The sequence below is a fragment of the Hyla sarda genome, chromosome 4 (genome assembly GCF_029499605.1).
Source record: "Hyla sarda isolate aHylSar1 chromosome 4, aHylSar1.hap1, whole genome shotgun sequence".
Classification (NCBI taxonomy): Eukaryota; Metazoa; Chordata; class Amphibia; order Anura; family Hylidae; genus Hyla; species Hyla sarda.
In genome coordinates, this window is record NC_079192.1 from 339477051 (window position 1) to 339499528 (window position 22478).

Genomic DNA, 22478 nt, shown 5'->3' on the forward strand with positions numbered 1-22478 from the left:
ATCCCAACCTCCTATCCCAACCTCCTATCCCAACCTCCTATCCCAACCTCCTATCCCAACCTCCTATCCCAACCTCCTATCCCAACCTCCTATCCCAACCTCCTATCCCAACCTCCTATCCCAACCTCCTATCCCAACCTCCTATCCCAACCTCCTATCCCAACCTCCTATCCCAACCTCCTATCCCAACCTCCTATCCCAACCTCCTATCCCAACCTCCTATCCCAACCTCCTATCCCAACCTCCTATCCCAACCTCCTATCCCAACCTCCTATCCCAACCTCCTATCCCAACCTCCTATCCCAACCTCCTATCCCAACCTCCTATCCCAACCTCCTATCCCAACCTCCTATCCCAACCTCCTATCCCAACCTCCTATCCCAACCTCCTATCCCATACTCCTATCCCATACTCCTATCCCATACTCCTATCCCATACTCCTATCCCATACTCCTATCCCATACTCATATCCCATACTCATATCCCATACTCATATCCCATACTCATAGCCTGACAACCTAACCCGTCCTCCTATGTGGGTATGTCTTTGTGAGATGGGGTGTGGCTTGCAAGCACATTCACCAGGAGATGCAGAGCGGAGCTTGTGGAGTAAGGTACTGGAAGTCCCATATACTTGCATGGGACTTGAAACAGAAAACAATCTTTTATATAAGGGTGTAGGTAAGGGTTAATTTAACTATCATATATTTTTATTTGTCATATAAGTAATATGTGTACCAGGTATTGAAATATCTCTAGCCATACGGAAGTTATGTGGGAACATACATTTCCCATAGATTTGCCTGGGACTTTAAACGAAAACCCCGACCCTCAAAAATGAGGGTATTTAAGGGTTAAATTAACTATCCTATATTTTAAGTGGATATATAAGTAACGTGACCAAGTATTATCGAAATATCTCGAGCCGTTTGGAAGCTATGCAGTAACATATATTTCCATTAGACTTGTATGGGACTTTAAGCAAAAACCCCGACCCTGGAAAATGGGGGTGAGTAAGGGTTAAATCACCTATCCTCTGTTTGTTGATGACATATAAGTAACATATGTGCCGAGTTTCATGTTAATATCTTTAGCCGTTTGGACGCGATGCTCGAACATACACACATACACATTGAGTTTTATATATAGAGGGTACTCTGGTGGATAACTTTTTTTTTTATTATTCACTGTTGCCAGAAAGTTAAACAGATTTGTAAATTACTTCTATTAAAAAATATTAATCCTTCCAGTACTTATTAGCTGCTGAATACTACAGAGGAAATTTTCTTCTTTTTGGAACACAGAGCTCTCTGCCGACATCACGAGCACAGTGCTCTCTGCTGACATCTCTGTCCATTTTAGGAACTGACCAGAGCAGCATATGTTTGCTATGGGGATTTTCACCTACTCTGGACAGTTCTTAAAATGGACAAACATATGCTGCTCTGGTCAGTTCCTAAAATGGACAGAGATGTCAGCAGAGAGCACTGTCCTCGTGATTCAGCAGAGAGCACAATGTTCCAAAAAGAAAATAATTTCCTCTGTAGTATTCATCAGCTAATAAGTACTGGAAGGATTAAGATTCTTTAATAGAAGTAATTTACAAATCTGTTTAACTTTCTGGCACCAAAAAAAGTTTTCCACCGAAGTACCTTTAAAACTGTACAAATTGAAAAATTATTGAACTTGGAACATGGTTTTCATTCTCTCAACCTTGAAGATAATCTGTTAGCTGTATTTGCTTCTGAGAACTGAGGCCATAGTTGGATAGCTGTTAGGATATAAGAGCAAACTGTACCCTTCATAGAGCTGATTGTGATTGTGAAAACTTAAAAAATCTCCTTTATCTTTCTCAGCCAAGTGTCAAGGAGGGGGGGGGGGGGGGGGGGGGGGGGTGAGCTGCTCAAGCACCAAAGTGGGCTACACCCTCTAACTTTCCCTCATCTTCTAACCCATCCTGTTAAGGATGTGTTGGGAGGTGGAGGCAAGTGTAATGGCATGTCAGGCTGGGGCACTTAAAGGGGTACTCAGCTGTTCAGCATTTGAAACACACTGTTCCGAACGCTGGAGCCAGCACCGGGAGCTTGTGACATCATAGCCCCGCCCCCTCATGATGTCACATCCCACCCCCTCAATGCAAGCCTATGGGAGGGGGCGTGGTGGCTGTCACACCCCCTCCCATAGACTTGCATTGTGGGGGGCAGGGCATGACGCATGAGGGGGCTATGGGATCACGAGCTCCCGTCTCCGGCTCGAGCGTTCGGAACAGTGTTTCAAACGATGAGCAGTGGAGTACCCCTTTAAGCAACTTTTCCCCCACCTTGACACTTGGTTGAGAAATAAAAAGGTGATTTTATATGTTTAACAACCATCAGCTCCAGTTTTCTTTTATAGCCCAACAGATATCTAATATTATCTGCAGCTCTTAGCAGCAAATACAACTGACATCTTGCTTTTAAAGGGGTATTCCGGGCAAAAACATTTTATCCCCTATCCAAGGGATAGGGGATAAGTTGTCTGATCGCGCAGGGCCCGCTGATGAGACCCCCGTGATCTCCCTGCAGCACCCGCATTCCATGCGGGGACTGCGTCTCCAGTTTCGGAAACCTCCGGTTTTCCGGGACTAGGGATGTGACGTCACACCACGCCCCCCTCCATTCATATCTATGGGAGAGGGCGTGACGACCATCACGCCCCTTCCAATAGACATGAATGGAGGGGGCATGGCGTGACGTCACATCCCCAGTGCCAGAAACCTGGAGGTTTCCGAAACTGGAGATTCAGCACCCGCATAGAATGCAGGTGCTGCAGGGAGATTGAGGGGGTCTCATCAGCAGGCCCCCCTGCGATCAGACACCTTATCCCCTATCCTTTGGATAGGGGATAAAATATTTTTGCCCGGAATACCCCTTTAATTACCATTGACACACAATGTTTTCCAATGGCTTGATCTCCAGACCCTATTTCTTCTCTCCTGAATGATCTTCTAAGTGGATCATCAAAGGTCATATTTGATTTGGTCATGTAAGATACTAACTTTCTCTTTAGCGATAGGTAAGTACAATGGCATTCTTCCTCTATACTATGGAACAGGGTTCTGCAACTGCCATATCCAATTGTAATGTGTGTGGCTACATATCTGAGAAGTCTTCACACAGATAGCAATACATGTAGCTATATTACCGTACATTGTTTGATATTTACATGTACAATAGACAAACATATAGCATGTCATATTCTTTTAACCTTGTGCATGAAGTAATAGTTAAAGAATGTACATAAACAGTGTGGAAATTCTGTCCATTTTTTATTATCCTGATAATTGAAGTAGGATGTGGAATGTGCATTTTATTTTATTCAACATCAAAGAACAACAAGAGGTTTTATTCCAGATGTGAATTTACATGTTTAGCAACTTTATATTAGATACTGTGATAGACTGAGCATAAATTGAATTGTACATAGGAATAAATGTGTATTGTCTATCAAAATCAAAATAGAAACAATATGAACTTTACTGGATTGAGTTGGTCAGAAAGTCCTCATTAAAGGGAACCTGAAAGTGTCTTAAAGGGAAACTGTCAGCTGTAAATCAAATCAGAGATGCAGACCTAGGAAGATACCTTATAGGAAGATAAAACAAATCATACCTGTGTCTTTGATGACTACTGTTTGCAAAGTTCTAAAATGTTTTATGACTTTGCAAAGAGAAAACAGCTAAGACAGTTTTATTTGCCTCCACTGCACATGAGACCTGTCTCTTAGCTAATTGCTCTTTGCAAAGTTATAAAATCATGGTTTTCTCATAAGCTCAAAATTGCAGAACTGAGAGAGCCGAGATGGTCTATACTGGTAGAAATAAAGGGGACTAGTTCTAAACATTTTAGGGTTATTACTGTAGCACGTTTATTGGATAGATGCAAAGGCTTAGCTCGCTTAGCCCTAATGGACTGAATGAGATGTGTAAATTTTTAGGCTAATTATACTGGGCTAATTCTAGTATATTTCTGTTGATGTTTTGTAATACTATAATGGTGTTATGTAATATATTTAATCCTGTACATAATCTCATAAGAACATCATCTATGTAGTGTGGTGGTAAGTTCACACCCACAATGCTTGAGAAAGGGGGCATAGCCCTTGAAATGTTGCACAACTACTCTATGCCTCAATGCCGGCTCCAACCCATCCAAAGACTGCAGACTCCAAATGGAATAAAGTAGATCAGAGATGCAGTTATTCCGCTATAAGTGAGTACTTCTGGTGTATGTAATAATGCACCAGACAAGGTTTTCATGATCTGCCATTTGTATATTAAACACTAAATATAGAATTGAATAAAAATACATTTGTTGTCCAGCAGGTTGCTTATTCAAGGTGTCTAGTGACCATTTTGACCCCAATGTTTTTTTACCCAGAAATTAGCGCACATTGTGGCAAGTAATAGATAACATTTTACATCAATATGCTATATCCGTGCCTGATATGTTGGGACTAGCTTATGCCACCAGGCACTCACACACACACAATACATTTTGAAAGAAGTTCTCCCAAGTACAGGAATGCCATTTACAGCATGTGGACACAAACTTCTGTTTGGACAGACTGCAGGACTCAGAAGCCCTAGGATGTGGAGTCACAGACAATGAATGTGTAAATTGAACTGGCGAAGCCCCCGCCCCCAGTTCCCCTCCCCCCCCCCCCTCCGCCATTCACTGAATTCAGCAGAGGATCTTCTGGAGAACATATTTAAGTAAGTGACCACTCATTGAACTTCTGTTGACTCACACTATAACCCAGTGTATTGGGTTTAGTGAGGGTAAACAGGCCATTTTCCCTTTGTCCCTATAGCAAACCTGTAAACCTTTTCTCTAAGCTGCCATGTTTACCATCATTGTATTGCAGGGTGCCAACTGGGTAGCAAAAGGTGTCAATTCTTTCTTAAATTCCTTAGATGTTGTAGTCATTATTCACTACTGCATCTAGGAAAATAATGGCTAGGATCAGAGTTATTTGATGCTTTGGTGTAAGGGGTTAAAACATTTTCAAACATAACAGATGACAACCTGCACCCACTGCTGACAGGGTGTTAAATATTTATACCGGTCATAGTTTATGACACGGTCACCATTGGAGAAATAAGTGAGTACAGTTCCTGTACCATCCACTGAAGGTAACAGTACATCCTCCAATACAGCAGTTAGCACATAATCATCCTTCTTTCTTCAAAAAGGGATTTAAAGAATGATTTAAGATATATATATTTATGATTTAGAAATTCCAAAACAGCTGTGCATTACCTTTGCGCCGAGTAATTTCTTATGAATAGGAGATTTCAAGCCATCCAAAAATAAATCAATAACATCAGAAGAAATTAGAGTTGGCTATGTTTGCACACTGAGTTAGTGCCCAATATTTAAAAAATGAAGTGTTTTATAAGAGAAACTGCAACTGGTATGTAAAAAGTAAAATATGCCAGTATAACTACTAACAAAAGCTGGAGATACAGAATGCCTTCTAGGTTTTGAAAGGGTTAATGGCTAGTTGGAGCAATGACTGTTACTCACAACAACACCAATGGAGGACACTTCTTTGAGAGCATTCAACAAGTGTTGGCTTATGCCTGTGGAAACAGGACAAAAAACTCACTTGACCTGAACTGAGAAAAAATGGTTCGTAATGGAGCCAGAATGCCCCGAGTCAGATGCAAGGTGGTCTGGATCTCACACAGTAAAACTAAGCTGAGCCAACCATGAGGCAGGGAAAGGCTTAACGTTAATACAAGCTGGTTTTCTCATAATGAAAAGAAATTCAAACAAATCTTTCAAATAGCTTCCAAGTGCAATGCAGTCATCATTCTGTTCAATGAAACTTTCAGTTTGTGTAGCTTGTTGTGTACATGTGTGTGGTGCTGACATTCTCAAAGCCTTAAAGGGGTACTCCGCCCCTAGACATCTTATCCCCTTTCCAAAAGATAGGGGATAAGAGGTCTGATCACGGGGGTCCCGAAACTGGGGACCCCCGCGATATCGGCTGCAGCACCCCAGACATCCGGAGGAGGGAGCGAACTTCGCTCCGTGCTGGATGACTGGAGATGCGGGGCAGAGGCTCCTGACGTGGCAGCCACGCCCCCTTAATGCAAGTCTAAGGGAGGGGGTGTGACGACTCCTCCCATATACTTGCATTGAGGGTGTGTGGCCGTGACATCAGGAGCCGCCGACGTGGCACTCGAGGCTCTAAATGAACGCCGGGTGCAGCAGGGAGATCCCCTGTGGCGGGACCCCCACGATCAGACATCTTATCCTCTATCCTTTGGATGGGGGATAAGATGTCTAGGGGCGGAGTACCTCTTTAATACTAACATTGTTCATTATAAGGAACTTGTTCCTACACCAGTCTTCCTGTCCACTAAGGCCCATAATGAACCATGAAAGTCAGCCCACACTGGTCAGATTCACTCTCTTTACTTTCTACAGCATATCGGCAATCTACAGGGAAATCTGCAAAATAAATATTATCTAACTCATGTGAATTTACAGAAATGGAACTGAGGAAGGAAAAAAAAAGTTATTGTTAAGGATTTTGCAGTGGATCTGCTAGTAACAATACTTGCAGATTTTATCTTGGTAATACTTTCTACCACATGAAGTCATTGGACAATAGCTCTGTTAGTTCTGCGGGTATAATCCACAGTATATTCATTCCATAAGAATTTAAGTATTACTGTCACATAACAGATGGGACTATATCTATTGATCGGTGGTATCACAGCACTTAGAGCCCCACCAATCACTAGATAAAGCCCCAACAGATTAAAGGTTTTGACATGTCTGTGTGAAATGTTTTTTCTTTTTGTTTGTTAAAGTAATGGTAAATAAGTGCCGTGACCACACATGCTTTGCGTCTGGTGTCATTTGAAAGCTAAGGCCTCGTTCACACCACAATATTGTCTCAGAGGCATGGGAACTTCCGAAACTTGTCAAAATGACATGATGACGTGTCCGTGCTCAGGCTCTATTTATTTCAATAGCTTAAGCATAGTCAGCTAGTGACTACGTTTGGGTCATTTCCCGAGTGTACACAGTCCAAGACAAAACTAGGTTACGTTGGGAAAATGACCCGAACATAGTCATTAGCTGATTACACTAATGAATAAATAGGGTCCATGCCTGTCCGAGCATGGACACATAATGTCATTTTGACATTTTTCGGTACAAACTGTGGTGTTAATCTAGCCTAAGATTCATATTCATACATTTAAGTAATACAGGAGAAATTCAATTATTCAACGGGGCAAAAATAATGCTATATTCCGATGACACATTCACTTTTTACATCTCCAATTTTTTTTTTTATCTCTGTTGTGGTTAAAATACATTTTAAAGAGCAGCACGGGGGGCAGGACAGCCATTGCACAAGCTGATTTCTTAATCTGTTAACATTTTGTGAACGTACCCTAAAAATTCTTAGTCAGAAATCCCCTTTAGTCATATATGTACCTCTCCCATTGTTTCACAATGATAAAACACGGTAAAGAATTATAGTAAAGAATATATATATGCTTCTGCATGAAGAAGTAGATCTACCCTTTAGCTCTGTTTATTTTACCGTAAATACTTCTCTTTTTAAATACATTTAAAATGTTCATTCTTTCTGCGGACTCCGCACGGAATGCATTGCAATCTATAAGACGGCGCATTCCCGAGTTGTCCTGCAGCCCGTAGAATGTCCGCACAGAGATTTTCCGTGTGGACATTCTGACATGTGAACATAGCCTTACTGTACTGAACGTTTATACATTAAGGATTTTAATGGCCATATAATTGCATACAAAGCCAGGAATGGATCATAAATGATAGACATCTATAGAGAAAAGATAGAGACACCTCTTTTCAATTTCATTCCTGGTTATATATTTAATAATTTAAATTCAAAACCTGTGAACACAAAATTCAAAAACGTGTGAACACACCCTTAAAGTTGGTCAGCGGAAAACCATGTAACTTCTTCCATTTCTATTGCTTGTGCATAAAACATAAGAAGGAAATAGATTCTCGTCCAAACAAACTTAGAGAACATCTTAAGGACACAATAAAAGCAGTACTAATTATTCTTCAGCTATTCATATGGACAATATAACAAAAACAACTGTATGTCAGAGCCAATATTTTATGGGACAATAACATGACACACAAAAACCAGTGGGGAAACCAAAACAAAGAAAGTATGTGTGCATGAAAGCCAGAAACTACTTACAGCCTGGTCAGTTTTACAGTATTTTGGAACAGCAGTTCTGGAAGGACTTGTAACTTATTCTTGTTGAGTCGCCTGGAAAAAGATGAAAAAAGAAAATGATTATCCATGCCACTAGTTGACACTTATATGTTATGTTTCCAGTAGGTTTCCTTAGTGTACTCTGTTATACAGTGGTAACTGAATTGTAAAAGAATGCAACAATGCCACACTACAGAGTGTATGCTTGGAATTAATTTCATCATATGTTTGTTGGTTTCCATCCAGAATTTTGGCCTTTCCACACGAGATGTGGATGGATCTTCCGCACGGAATACTAAGCAGACAATCTGCCTGGATTCTGTGCAGAAACACCAAAATGCTGCATGGAAACCAACACGCCCGCTAGAAACACGACAGAATCAGTTTCAAGCTTACAATTGGAAAGTCAGTGGTGTGAACACGGCCTAGCAGAAAAGAAACTCGCCAGAAAATTCTGTCAGTGCAGTAAAACAGGAAGAAAAAGAGACTCTGCAACTCACCGCAATGCAGGTACAACTTCCTTTATTCTAGGACATCAGACGGTACACACATCAGGGCAAGGGAGGGCAACAGGGGAGGCAGGGGGTGCGAGTAGGACTGCGCGGTTTCGTGCCGGGCTGGCACTTCTTCAAGCTACGTGCCCACTTGTGTGCACGTGGCTTGAAGAAGTGCCAGCCCGGCACAAAACCGCGCAGTCCTACTCGCATTCCCTGCCTCCCCTGTTGCCCTCCCTTGCCCTGATGTGTGTACCGTATGATGTCCTAGAATAAAGGAAGTTGTACCTGCAGCGCGGTGAGTTGCAGAGTCTCTTTTTCTTCCTGCTTTACATTATCGTTTTACTGCACTGACAGAATTTTCTGGCGAGTTTCTTTTCCTTTGGATAGGGGATAAGATGCCTAGGGGCGGAGGTAGATCATGGACGATGTGCTCTGACACAAACAAGGGTGACCAGGATACTTCCCTAACAGTCATCTGTAGAATCTGTACAACCCTATGAAAAGTTACAACTTCAACAGAATAGAGGATAACTTTCTGATCACAGGGGGACTGGTCTCAGACCTTCTGCAATCTTAAGAAGGAGGAACCCAAGTCTCCCGCTAGTATGGAGCAGTCGTGCCTACGTGTGACCACTGCTCTGTTCCTTCTCCAAGGCAGCTGTCAGAGATAGATACAGCATTCAGCTGCAATAGAGAATGCAACAAAGTAGTGGTGCACATGTTTGACCCTCACCTTGTCTTGACTGATTGTAGGGGAGTCCGATTTCTAGGTCCCCCCTCCTAATCTAACACTTATAGAGGATGGCAAGATGACCCCTTTAAGTTTTGTGGGGATACTGCCATGCTAGACTGAGCTCTGCTGATCCCTGACCAACACACAGATTTTCAGTGAAAGTAGTTTACCAGTCTAAATGTTACATATTTAAAGGCATTAATAAGTCAAACGGGGTGACTGGTCCTATAAGCACAGTCATGGTTTAGCTGTTTAGCCACTTACACGTCTATAAATCTGATGTATGTCATTACCTATAGGAAAGAGAAGAGGGTTTAAAGAAGCCACAGATACTTTTTTAATCCCATTACTTAAGAGTGAGATTATGGAAATCTGAGAATAATATACGATACATTACATTTTATATATCAAGCAAACCACAGTGACTAATTCATGACTCACTGTTAGTGAAAATGGATTTGAGGTTAAAGTTTGAGGGCTAAGCTATAGTTTGTGTTTTTTATAAACATCCAAGGCAAAAGATTGGTCTCTTGTATGACAGCAAGATACTCAACAAAGGGAAGATTTACAGAAGGTCACTATTCTTTATGAAATGCATTAAACCCTTTCATTCTCGCAATGTCTCTATCAAGGAAGAGAAATAGCTGCGTTGTAAAAAGTATACATGAGATACATGTGAAACCACAAGAAACATACACATAAACATACATGATTGCATATGGTTTCCATTGACTTGTCTTCCGTGCTTTAAAGAATTCTTTCCACAACATATCTGTTTTCCATCATTCCTTCACAGCATGGAGTGGATGGCCAACAGTCCACTTAAAGGACCCAACATCATGAAATCATTTTCTGCATTCATCCTTGTGTGTGCATTATTATATGATTATATGACTGTTGCCTCCATTTATGTTAACCAATATATTGAGGATTAAAGAGGTAGGGTACGATCTATTTACCGAAACACATGGTGAATGACTGAGCAATAATTATTATGCTTAAAAGGGGTACTCCACTGCTCAGCGTTTGGAACAAACTGTTCCGAACGCTGGAGCCGGCGCTGGGAGCTCGTGATGTGATAGCTCCACCCCCTCATGATGTCATGCCACGCCCCCTCAATACAAGTCTATGGGAGGGGGCGTGATGGCCGTCACGCCCCCTCCCATAGACTTGCATTGAGGGGGTGGGGCATGACATAATGATTGGGCGGGGCTATGACATCACAAGCTCCCGGCGCCGGCTCCAGCATTCGGAACAGTTTGTTCCAAACGTTGAGCAGCGGAGTACCCGTTTAATATTTTCACTGTAAATAGAGAAGGTTCTACTTGTATAGTTTTAGAAAGATACAACAGACACTACAATTACCACAGAGCTAGAGTGGCATTGCCTGCATAGCGACCATCAAGTGTGATCAAGGGAGCACTACAAAAAGTATAGTGTATGCTAAAACAAATACTGTAAAACCCAGTGTAAACAATGAAGAGGCTGTAGCGTGTGCCGAGTGCCGTAGCCTCTTATAATAGCTGATCGGCAGGGGTGCTGAGAGTCAGACCCCATCTAATCTATTAATGATGGCATGTCCTGAAACTTATGTAACTAATAGGTAGGAGGAATATAAATTTAAGAAAAATCTCAACCTGTCACAACATTCTATTGTCAGGAGAATTTTATATATACCTTTAAAGGATTGAAATATACTACCGGATCTTGCATTCGTAGTAACATGCATTCTAAACAATTTCCCTTTTCTAGTGCTCTATATGCCCTCTGTATGTCTTAAATTAGTTTTCTATAAATTAAGGTTTGGGAATATGAGCTCAGGCAAGTTTAAGACATTTATGCATGGTAAGAGTGGGAAAGATGTATGGCTGCAGTGTGCGTATGTATCTGCAGTGTGTATCTTAAACACTAAAAATGTTGGTACTATATACACTTCTTTCCTGATTATGTTAACCAGCAAAATAATATCATGAAACATTCAGAGTTAAAAAAAAATAAAAAAAATGCTATATGCCCAGCAGAGGTGAGTGGAATAGGTGTTTGAGTCCCCTCCGAAATGAGGCCACCCCCTCTTGGTGGATGGGGGACACGTTTGGATCAAAAAGTGCGCTAAGAGCCTCCATTTTTGACCAATGTGTGCTGCTGCAACCTTCTCTTTTGAATACTCTGTAATTGCCACAGCAGCGTGCACCCGTGTATTAGGTAGTTGTGCTGGCTATTTTTGTTTTTGCCTTGCAATTTAGGGGGAGTGGCACCCTCTGTAGCCTTTCACCCCTCCTTGTTCACAGGAGTTTATTTTAAATTGATAGTGTATCCAGCATGTCACCCAGTCAGTGGTTATATGCCCAGCAGGTGAGTGAAATGAGTGCTAGGGTCCCATCCGAAATGAGGCCACCTCCGCGTGGTGGATGGGGGACACGTTTTGACCAAAAAGTGCGCTAAGAGTCTCCTTTTTTTGGCCAAGACTGCTGCAGCAACCTTCTTTTTTTGTATGCTTAGTATTTGCCATAGCAGCGTGCACCCGTGTATTAGGTAGTTGAGCTGGCTATTTTTCTTTTTGTAATAATAAATTATGCTTAGTATTAATATGGGACATTTATGGCATATTATTATTACCATTTGTTTATTTCTTTATTTAATTTATTTTTATAGCACCCTTGGTTCCAGGGCACTTTACATGTGATAAGGGTTAAAAATACATGTCACAAATGCAGGTACAGTGGCACAGAGAATACTGCAGACTGATACAGACATGAGGGTCCCACATATGGGACTTGCATTTATCTCTATAATGAGGGCCCCTTGGCCCCCTCTAGCCTGCTTTTGGCCCATGGAGGGGAGTACAAAGCAGAAAACAGCTGTTTTACACAGGTTTTGTGACTCCCATTGACTTTAATGGTAGTAGCATAAACACTGTTACAACATTAGCTATAATATTTCTTTTAGGTCATACAGTGCCCACTGGGAAAAAATATGCAAAGTTGCCCCCTCCAAACCTTAATAAGAAACTTTACCCTTTCATTTCCACAACAGTTTCTCTCTGCTAGCCAGCCCCTTGCTCTGTACTAATGAGTGTCAAGAACCCCAAAACAGCTTTCAGAAGATGGGTAACTCTTCCTTTTGGGATGCAGAAGTGTTTCAAGGCTCTTAGGAGGCCAGACATTGACTTGCAGGAATGCAACCACCAATAGGTGGCCCCAGAGAGGATGCTTTCTTCCTTTATGAATTGCTGGGATAGGTGGCACTAGAGAGCAATCTCAATTCCTTTTTGAGAAGGTTTCTTTTGCATACAGTTTTATGTGCAACATAATTAAAGAGGTTATCCAGGAAAAAAAACTTTTTTTTATATATCAACTGGCTCCAGAAAGTTAAACAGATTTGTAAATTACTTCTATTAAAAAATCTTAATCCTTTCAGTACTTATGAGCTTCTGAAGTTAAGGTTGTTCTTTTCTGTCTAAATGCTCTCTGATGACACCTGTCTCGGGAAACGCCCAGTTTCGAAGCAAATCCCCATAGCAAATCTCTTCTAAACTAAGCGTTTCCCGAGACATGTGTCATCAGAGATCACTTAGACAGAAAAGAACAGCCTTAACTTCAGAAGCTCAAAAGTACTGAAAGGATTAATATTTTTTTATAGAAGTAATTTACAAATCTGTTTAACTTTCTGGAGCCAGTGGATATATAAAAAAAAAGTTTTTTTTTCCTGGAATACCCCTTTAATTTAGTGACTATAATAAAGGTCTGCATAAGCTATTTATGCTTCATATATAAATATATTTGAAATAATAAAGGTAATATGGTAATTGGTGACAAAAGCTATACATTTCCGTATATGCATATTAGTATCGGTCTGTCAGATTTCTGTCACACTTTCATTTTTTTTTTAATGGTTAGATAGGTCACAAGAAGTAAGAGAATTTAAAAAGAAAGGAAATGCAAGAGTGGATAGAGATAAAATGCCTTGTTTTGTCTGCAACCATATTGAAATATCTACTGACTAATACATCTTTAAATCTTTACAAAATAGTAATAAGAACTAGACAAGTTTTTGTGACCTGTTAGGATATAGTTTTGGAATCTTTTCAGAATATTATTTTAGTGTGAGACAAATATAATGAGACATTTTCAGATGTGTAATTCCCAATTACTGCTAATTAGTAAAGAACATTCTCTGATGATTTAGAACGTCATGTGCCAAAAAGTGATACCACAAATAACATCCAAGTAGAAACATTCCACAAAATATTCACTTAGGGAGCAGCTGAATTCAATTAGAGAAAATCCATACATACTGAAATACCATTAACACTGCTGGTGGCTTCTATCGGTGCCGGCACATTACATCTGTAGCTCCTGCTGTCATAAAGCAATTAGGTGACAAGAGAGATAGTGTTAATGGGCAATCCCAGTAAGCAAACACTGGCAGTGGAATGTCACCGATGAGCATGGCCCCGTGTGTTTGTTTTACTTATATGCTTGCAGACTATCACACTTCTGCCTAGACAGAAGTTTGCATTTCGGCTTTTGCTTTCTGTCCTTAACCCATTTCTGGATGTTTTATGGCAAAGGAAATTTAGCAGCTGAGCAGACATCTTTATTTACCAGAATGATTTGTTTTTCGTTGTGTTGATTCATTCCATTTGTTACCCTCTTCTATGTTGATTATGTCTTCTAATCATAACTGCATACTAATTGTTTGCGTGGGTTTCCTCTGGGTTCTTCAGTTTCCTCCCACATTCCAAAAAACATACCGCTAGATTAATTGGCCACCAAAGAAATTGTCCTTTGTGTGTGAGCTATGGAAAATAGACCGTCACATGGGCACAGGGATTACTATCTGAGTAAAGAGCTGTGGAATATGAGGATTTCGGCCATGTTCACACACAGTAAAATTGGCTTCAACTCTCTTTAGTTGTAAAGAGTTGTTAGAGTTCATTAGTTATCCAATTTGTACAAAATAGCTTTTCACAAAAAGGGAAAATTTTATTACTCAAAACAGCCTCAAGAACAGTGTGTGAACATAGCCTCAGAATGTTAAGTCAAGAATGATGTATTTATTTTGATTATGCTCTGAAATGACCACATTCATGAATTCCCCAACCATATTTCTTGCATAGGGCTTTAAAATAAATTTGTATATGTCTTAGTAATACTGTAAAAGAAGCAGCCAAGATACATTTCATTTACATTCATGTGAAGCAAAAAGTTATTGCCTTTATGAACAAGTCTATTTTCTTAAGATTTTATTTTTATAGAGGTTATATTGCAATATTTCAGCATATTCAGGTTGCTCTAATTTCAAAATTTTCAGGATGAATTCAAATTTCCAGTGGTCAATTCACTTCAGTGATCGATACAACAAAACTCCCTTTTGTTGTGTGATCACTGTTTTATTGCATTAAACAAACACAAAAGTGGCAAAAACGATACACTTTTTTTTAATTTTGTTGAAGTTACACATGTAAATACAGACTATTTGCACTATTATCCACTGGTTAACCACAGAATTATGTAAACCACTAGCAAATACAGCCATGACTAAAACAGGACTAAGAAGGGAAAATAGATTAAAATATCTTACCAAGGGGTATACATCAATTGACCATAACATTTAGACCACCTGCCTAATATTGTGTAGGTCTCACTCAAGCATCTAAACAGATTTTCCCTGTTAAGACATGGATTTTCTTACGGCCTCTAAAGTAGTTTTGTGGCATTTTGCACCAAAATGATAATAGAAGATGTTATAAATGGGGCCTCCATGAATTGTACTTATTAGTACATCCTACATGTGTTTCATCAGATGAAAGAAAGGCCGAGTCAACATCTTTTTTTAATGTTCCTTAACCCCTTAAGGACCAAGCCCATTTTCACCTTAAGGACCAGAGTGTTTTTTGCACATCTGGGATGCTTTTACTTTTCATTCAGATTCGAAGATTTTTTTTTCGTGACATATTCCACTTTATGTTAATGGTAAATTTTCATCAATACTTGCATAATTTCTTGGTGAAAAATTCCAAAATTTGATGAACAAAATAGAAAAAATTTAGCATTTTTTCTAACTTTGAAGCTCTCTGCTTGTAAGGAAAATAGATATTCCAAATAAATTATATATTGATTTACATAAGCAATATGTCTACTTTATGTTTTCATCATGAAGTTGACATGTTTTTACTTTTGTAAGACATCAGAGGGCTTCAAAGTATAGCAGCAATTTTCCAATTCTTCACAAAATTTTCAAAATCAGAATTTTCCATGGACCAGCTTAGTTTTGAAGTGGATTTGAAGGGCCTTCCTATTAGAAATACCCCACAAATGACCCCATTATAAAAACTGCACCCCTCAAAGTATTCAAAATGACATTCAGTAAGTGTGTTAACCCTTTAGGTGTTTCGCAGGAATAGCAGCAAAGTTAAGGAGAGAATTCAAAATCTTCATTTTATACACTTGCATGTTCTTGTAGACCCAGTTTTTGAATTTGTACAAGGGGTAAAAGGAAAGAAATCTTCCTAAAATTTGTAACCAAATTTCTCTCAAGTAAGGAAATACATCATATGTGTATGCCAAGTGCTCTGCGGGTGCACTACAAGGCTCAGAAGGGAAGGAGCAACAGTTAGTTATTCTGAAATTTTGGGGGGCAAGTCACATTTAGGAAGCCTCTATGGTGCCAGGACACCAAAAAAAAACACATGGCAAACTATTTTGGAAACTACACCCCTCAAGGAATGTAACAAGGGGTACAAATAGCCTTAACACCCCACAGGTGTTTGACGACTTTTCGTTAAAGTATGATGTGTAAATTAAATTTCTTTTTTTTTCTCTAAAATGAAAGGTTTTCCCCAAAATTTTAAATTTTTCAAGGGGTAATAGGAGAAAATGTCCACAAAAATTTGTAACCCCGCCTCTTTCAAGTATGGCAATACCCCATGTGTGGACGTCAAGAAGAAGTCACATTTGGCCTTTGGAAAGCAAATTTAGCTGAAATGGTTTTTGGGGGGCGTGTCCCATTTAGGAAGCCCCTATGTTGCCAGGACAGGAAAAAAAAACACATGACATACTATTTTGGGAACTATACCCCTCAAGGAACGTAACAAGGAGTACAGTGAGCCTTAACACCCCACAGGTGTTTGACGACTTTTCCTTAAAGTTGGATGTGTAAATTATTATTTTTTTTTCCACTAAAACGCTGGTTTTCTCCCAAATTTTAGGAGAAAATGCCCCCTCTCTTCTGAGTATGGAAATACCCCATGTGTGGACATCAAGTGAGCAGTACAGTGAGCCTTAAAACCCCACAGGTGTTTTATAAATGTTCATTAAAGTGGGATGTGAAAAGGAAATATTTGATTTTTTTAACACTAAAATGCTGGGGTTACCCCAAATTTTTCATTTTCACAAGTTGTAAAAGAAGAAAATGTCACCGTAAATTTGTAAATACATTTCTTTGGAGTAAGGACATACCTCATATCTGGACATAAACAGCTCTGCGAATTGCACACTGGTCTCGAAAGAGCAGGAGCGCTTGTCAGGGCCCTTGAGCTTCTAAATAGCTGCCTATGGAACTGCCTATGCTGGTATAAAAGTTGTCCACGTAAAGGTGGTAACCCTTATCCAGCAATGGGTGCACAAGGTCCCAAACGGTTTTTACGCTAACACCCCGAGTGAGGGGACATTCTGGGGGTTCAATACGAGAATCTTGTCCCTCATATACTCAAAACTTGTAACTGTACCCGGAGGTACTCTCACAAAGTTTGTAGAGTTTCATGCCATAACGCGCTCACTTCGAGGGAATATACTGGCGGAAGATGAGTCTCCCCTTAAAACTGATATTAGACTCATCTACCGAGAGCTCCCTGAGCTCCATACTGTAAAGCAGGGTCTGGAATAGGATGTCCCCACTCCAGTACTGCCTGACACTGGGTTTTTTGAGCAGGCCCATATGCAGCACGAGGCCCCAAAATGTCCTCATTTCGGCTGCATCAATGGCATACCATTCATTGGACCTAGCCAAAAGCGAATCTGGGTGGTGGGCAATGAACTGCTGGGCATACAGATTAGTCTGCTCCACTATTAGATTGACAAAGCAGTCACTGAAAAAATAACTAAAATAGTTTATTTCAGTGTATCCGGCTGTGTCAATTTGGATTCCTGAGTCGCCAACAAACTCAGGAATCCATGGCTGATAACCCTCTAGGGGTCCCAAGACAGGTTCAACGGAAGGGGGCTCCGGTACGCTTGTCCGGGGGGTCAGACTCCTATTACGAGCGGCATGGACGCTCGTACTAGTGTCAACCACTGTGTCACTTTCATGGGGGGTGCGTAGCCTCGCCTGGCGGCGTCTCTGCTGTCGTACAGGGGACTCATCATCAGTGCTAGATGATGAGGAAGACAAGGAAGAACACAGTTGTGGGAGGGGGGGGGGGGCAAATGCAGCGCCCTGAACCCCTAATAGGGCCTGGGTCATGCTGAAAAATCTGTGGCAGACCCTTGAGGACCTATTAGGGGGTCAGGGGGGGGGGCATTTTTTTTCTATTTATTTATTTTTTTAGCTCCTACCTGTCCCTGCAGATAAAACTCACCCTGCACTAATGGACACAGGAGGACTGTTCTTCAGCCCTGAGGGGCACAGATCTTGGCAGGGGGGGGGGGGGGGGGGCTCCCTCTCACAGCTCTGCCCACTGACTGAACTCCATGGGCTAGCAGAGCTGCGAGAAGGGGACGATCGTCCGACCAATAGCAGCGCTCCGGGGGGGGGGGGGGGGAAATCGCCACCTCCCCATAGATACAGGAGGTGATTGGGGGTGTATTCTATGACCCATATGAGTGGAATCACCGCAAATCGTCGGTGTGAATTCACCGGCGATCGCCGACTTGGGAGGGGGGGTTTAGTCTCAGAACAACTGGGCATTTGCACAGGATGCCTGCTGATAGATATTGAAATTCCCACGGGTGTGCAGGTACACCCTGGGTCCTTGAGTACCAGGGCGTCAGGGCCCGTGGTCCCTAAGTGGTTAAAGAGGTACTCCACTGGAAAACTTTATTTATTTATTTTTTTTATTCAACTGGTGTCAGAAAGTCAAACATCTTTGCATATTACTTACATTTAGAAATCTTAATCCTTCCAGTAATTATTAGCTGCTATTTTCTCCACAGGAAGTTCTTTTCTTTTAGAATTTCCTTTCTATCTAAACAGAGTGCTCTCTGCTGATACCTCCATTTTAGGAACTGTCCAGGGTAGGAGAAAATCCCCATAGCAAACCTATCCTGCTCTTGACAGTTCCTAAAATGGACAGAGGTGTCAGCAGAGAGCACTGTGGTCGGACAGAAAGGAAATTCTAAAAGAAAATAACTTTCTGTGGAGCATATAGCAGCTGATAAGTACTGGAAGGATTAAGATTTTTTAATAGAAGTAATTGACATCAGTTGATTAAAAAAAAAATATATATATGTTTTCCAGTAGAGTAGCCCTTTAAACCATGCCTGAACAATTTGCTGAAAGAGGCTACTGCTATGGCAAATTATTGCCATAAAAGGGTTTACTTGGCCAGCAATAAAGTTTAGTTAGGTGGTATGTGTAACATCCACACTAATCCATGGACCCAAGATTTCCCAGCAGAGCTATGTCCAGAACATCACACAGCCAGCTTGTCTTTTTCTCCATAGTGTATACTGGGGCAGTATTATTTCCCCATACCAATATACACTCATTGACAAAAAAAAATGATGTACCAAAAAGCAGTTGTTGGAAACAAATGATATTTTAATTGTGGTAATGTAATGGTGATATATGTAAATGGTAAGAATAGGCAAATGGTAGGTTTAATGGAGAAAATTGTGCAACTGAAAGGAGGCTCTAATACTCTGTTAGGCTGTGTCTAGCCTGGAAAAAAAGATGGAATATGGTTGAGCATGAAGGCACGCAGGTTCAGTGTAGCTTCATTCAGCACATTTGCCCATAGAAGTTGCAGCTGGACCTGTAGATCTGGCACACTCTAAGGGCACGTTCCCACTTGGCGTATACGCAGCGTATTTCACGCTGTGCAAAATCTGCAGAAGCAGCTGGAAATATGCTTGGTATCCCCCGCTCATCATTCACACAGGGCTTTTACGGCGGCAGCCCTATGTATGCAGTCTTGAAGGCGGGGCCGTGTATCGGCGTGACTGTGACAGGAGGCTCCGCCTCCAAAACTCACTACACACATAGAACTGCCGCCGGAAAGCCCTGTGTGAATGGTGAGCGATGGATACGAAGCATATATCACGCTGCTTACACAGATTTTGTGCAGCATGAAATACACTGCGTATACGCCAAGTAGGAACGTGCCCTTATAGAGGATTTACCACCATAGACACTTACACCCTATTCCCAAATTAGAATGTGACCATCCAGTCTCGAGAATGGGCTCCCAAAATGGAACTCTGAAGGAGTGCGGAATATAACCAAGTACTGAGCTCAGCTATCTTCAGAACTCCTGGATACAATGAATGAAGCAGTGGCACCCGTGAAGGCACACCACATTTGGGTGGTAATAATATTTACATACTAAGACTTTTTTTTTTTATGTTCCAAATGTTTGCACAAAGTGACTTCAACTTGGAGCACTGTTACAGTCAATGGCTCTTCAAGCTCTAGTTGCTTTGACGTTTACCAAACATTGTGTGACTTTTTCATGAATTTGTCACTATACTATAAGTACTATAGTGGAATTTATTATTCCATGAATACATTCTATATACACTACTATAACAGATAAGAACCATTTATGGCTGTATGTATGTGTATGATTTATTTACATCCATTAAAGGGGGTACTCCGCCCCTAGACATCTTATCCCCTATCCAAAGGATAGGGGATAAGATGTCAGATCGCCGGTGCTGCAGCACCCCGCTATCATTACTGCGCAGAGCGAGATCGCTCTGCACGTAATGACAGGCAATACAGGGGCCGGAGCATCGTTACGTCATGGCTCCGCCCCTCATGACGTCACGGTCAGCCCCCATCAATACAAGTCTATGGGAGAGGTGTGGCGACCATAGACTTGCATTAAGGGGACGGGCCGTGATGTCATGAGGGGCGGAGCCATGACGTCACGCTGCTCCGGCCCCTGTATCGCCCGTCATTACGCACAGAGCGAACTCACGGGGTGCCGCAGCGGCAATCCCTGAGGTCCCCAGCAGCGGGACCGTGGCGATCTAACATCTTATCCCCTATCCTTTGGATAGGGGATAAGATGCCAGGGGCGGAGTACCCCTTCAAGTGGTGTATGATGTACTGCATAATAAATTTGAATCTGGACGGACTGACTGGTGTGTATAGTGATTGCTTCAGATTGTTCACGGATGTGTTCATTTGTAAATATGCTCATGACTGGAGTCATTTTTATTTATTTATTTATTTAATAAAAATGATCTGCTTAGCTGTAAAGAGCCTTCATGGGAAGCGTATTGCTGATAAAAGTAAAAAAAAAATTTGAGCAACCAAGGGACTTTCGCAAAAAATTTGCAATCATTTCCCTTATGACATTGATAAATGTCCCCATTACCTACAAGCTTAAGAACAGCTATACAAGAGAAGGAAATGATACATTACCCCCACAATTTTTTATCCATGACCAATTTTGTGCCCTAAAATTCATAAACATCTTTACTTCTTGAAAACATTAAATGTGCTGAATTATACAACATTCTCAGAAGTGTGCAGCCAGGAAAAATAGAAAAATCTGTAACTGCCAAAATGCTAACATATTAATTTCCAATAAAGAGTCTCTTTTAGAAGGAGGATCACATTGCAGTGAACTACTCTACTGTATGTGATATTGAGCTTTACATTAGAGCTCATTGACCACCATTCATGGAGGCAATTAGAGATGAGCGAACTTACAGTAAATTCGATTCGTCACAAACTTCTCTGCTCGGCAGTTGATGACTTTTCCTGCATAAATTAGTTCAGCTTTCAGGCGCTCCGGTGGGCTGGAAAAGGTGGATACAGTCCTAGGAGACTCTTTCCTAGGAATGTATCCACCTTTTCCAGCCCACGGGAGCACCTGAAGGCTGAACTAATTTACGCAGGATAAGTCATCAACTGCCGAACCGAGAAGTTTGTGACGAATCGAATTTACTGTAAGTTCGCTCATCTCTAGAGGCAATAATACAGAATGGTCACTACCAAAATACCTACATTTCCAGGGTTTTGAGTTCAGCTCTTTCATTTTTAGGATTAGTATATTTTATAAATATATTTTCAGGGATGTTTTCCATGCCTCTTGAAAATACCTCAACAGTTCAATCTGAGAAGTTGCGTTTTAACTGGCCTGGGGTCATTATATTGAGGTAGAATTTTATTCCCAGTTAACCATTTTATGAAAATATATTTTATGACACACTACATTTATGGTGACTTCAATCAAAAATAAACAAACATAACCACAGAGATCATACACTCTCAAGCTCCAACCCTGTGTGACGTCACACTCTGCCACCTCAATGCAAGCCTATGGGAGGGGGCGTGACAGCCGTCACACCCCCTCCCATAGATTTGCATTGCGGGGCGTGACGTCACACAGGGGCTGAGTCGTGACGTCGCGCTCTTTCGCTCGTGTGGTCGGGATCCGAAGCCTCCAGCATTGTCGGACGCCGTTGCCAGCAGAGGGACCCCTGCGATCTGACATCTTATCCCCTATCCTTTGGATAGGAGATAAGATGTCTAGGGGTGGAGTACCCCTTTAAGGTGTGCTTGTGTGAATATTAGTGTATCTTTCAAAGATAACATAACATCTGTGATACCTGTGGGAGGATAAAGCTGGAACATGTAATGTTGGTTTTAAGACTAAACCTAGCCCAAGTCCTTCTTCCATCCAAATATTAATTATGCACTGCTTAATTAATATTTATATCCATAGACTCAATATATGCATAAATAGTTTCTTTTTTTGTGGTATACCTACAGTAGGCTTTTACAATACTGCCAAAAAAATA

General features: G+C 41.1%; 1 protein-coding gene across 1 annotated transcript in view; it reads right to left on the minus strand.

Annotated features, from left to right (window-relative positions):
* The window catches only part of SLIT3 (slit guidance ligand 3), a 574817-nt gene that overhangs the window by 441461 nt on the left and 110878 nt on the right, over positions 1-22478 (minus strand). Inside the window, exon 4 of the mRNA XM_056516502.1 lies at positions 8257-8328. Coding sequence (XP_056372477.1) covers positions 8257-8328 — 72 coding nt within the window. The remainder of the gene's footprint in view (positions 1-8256; positions 8329-22478) is intronic.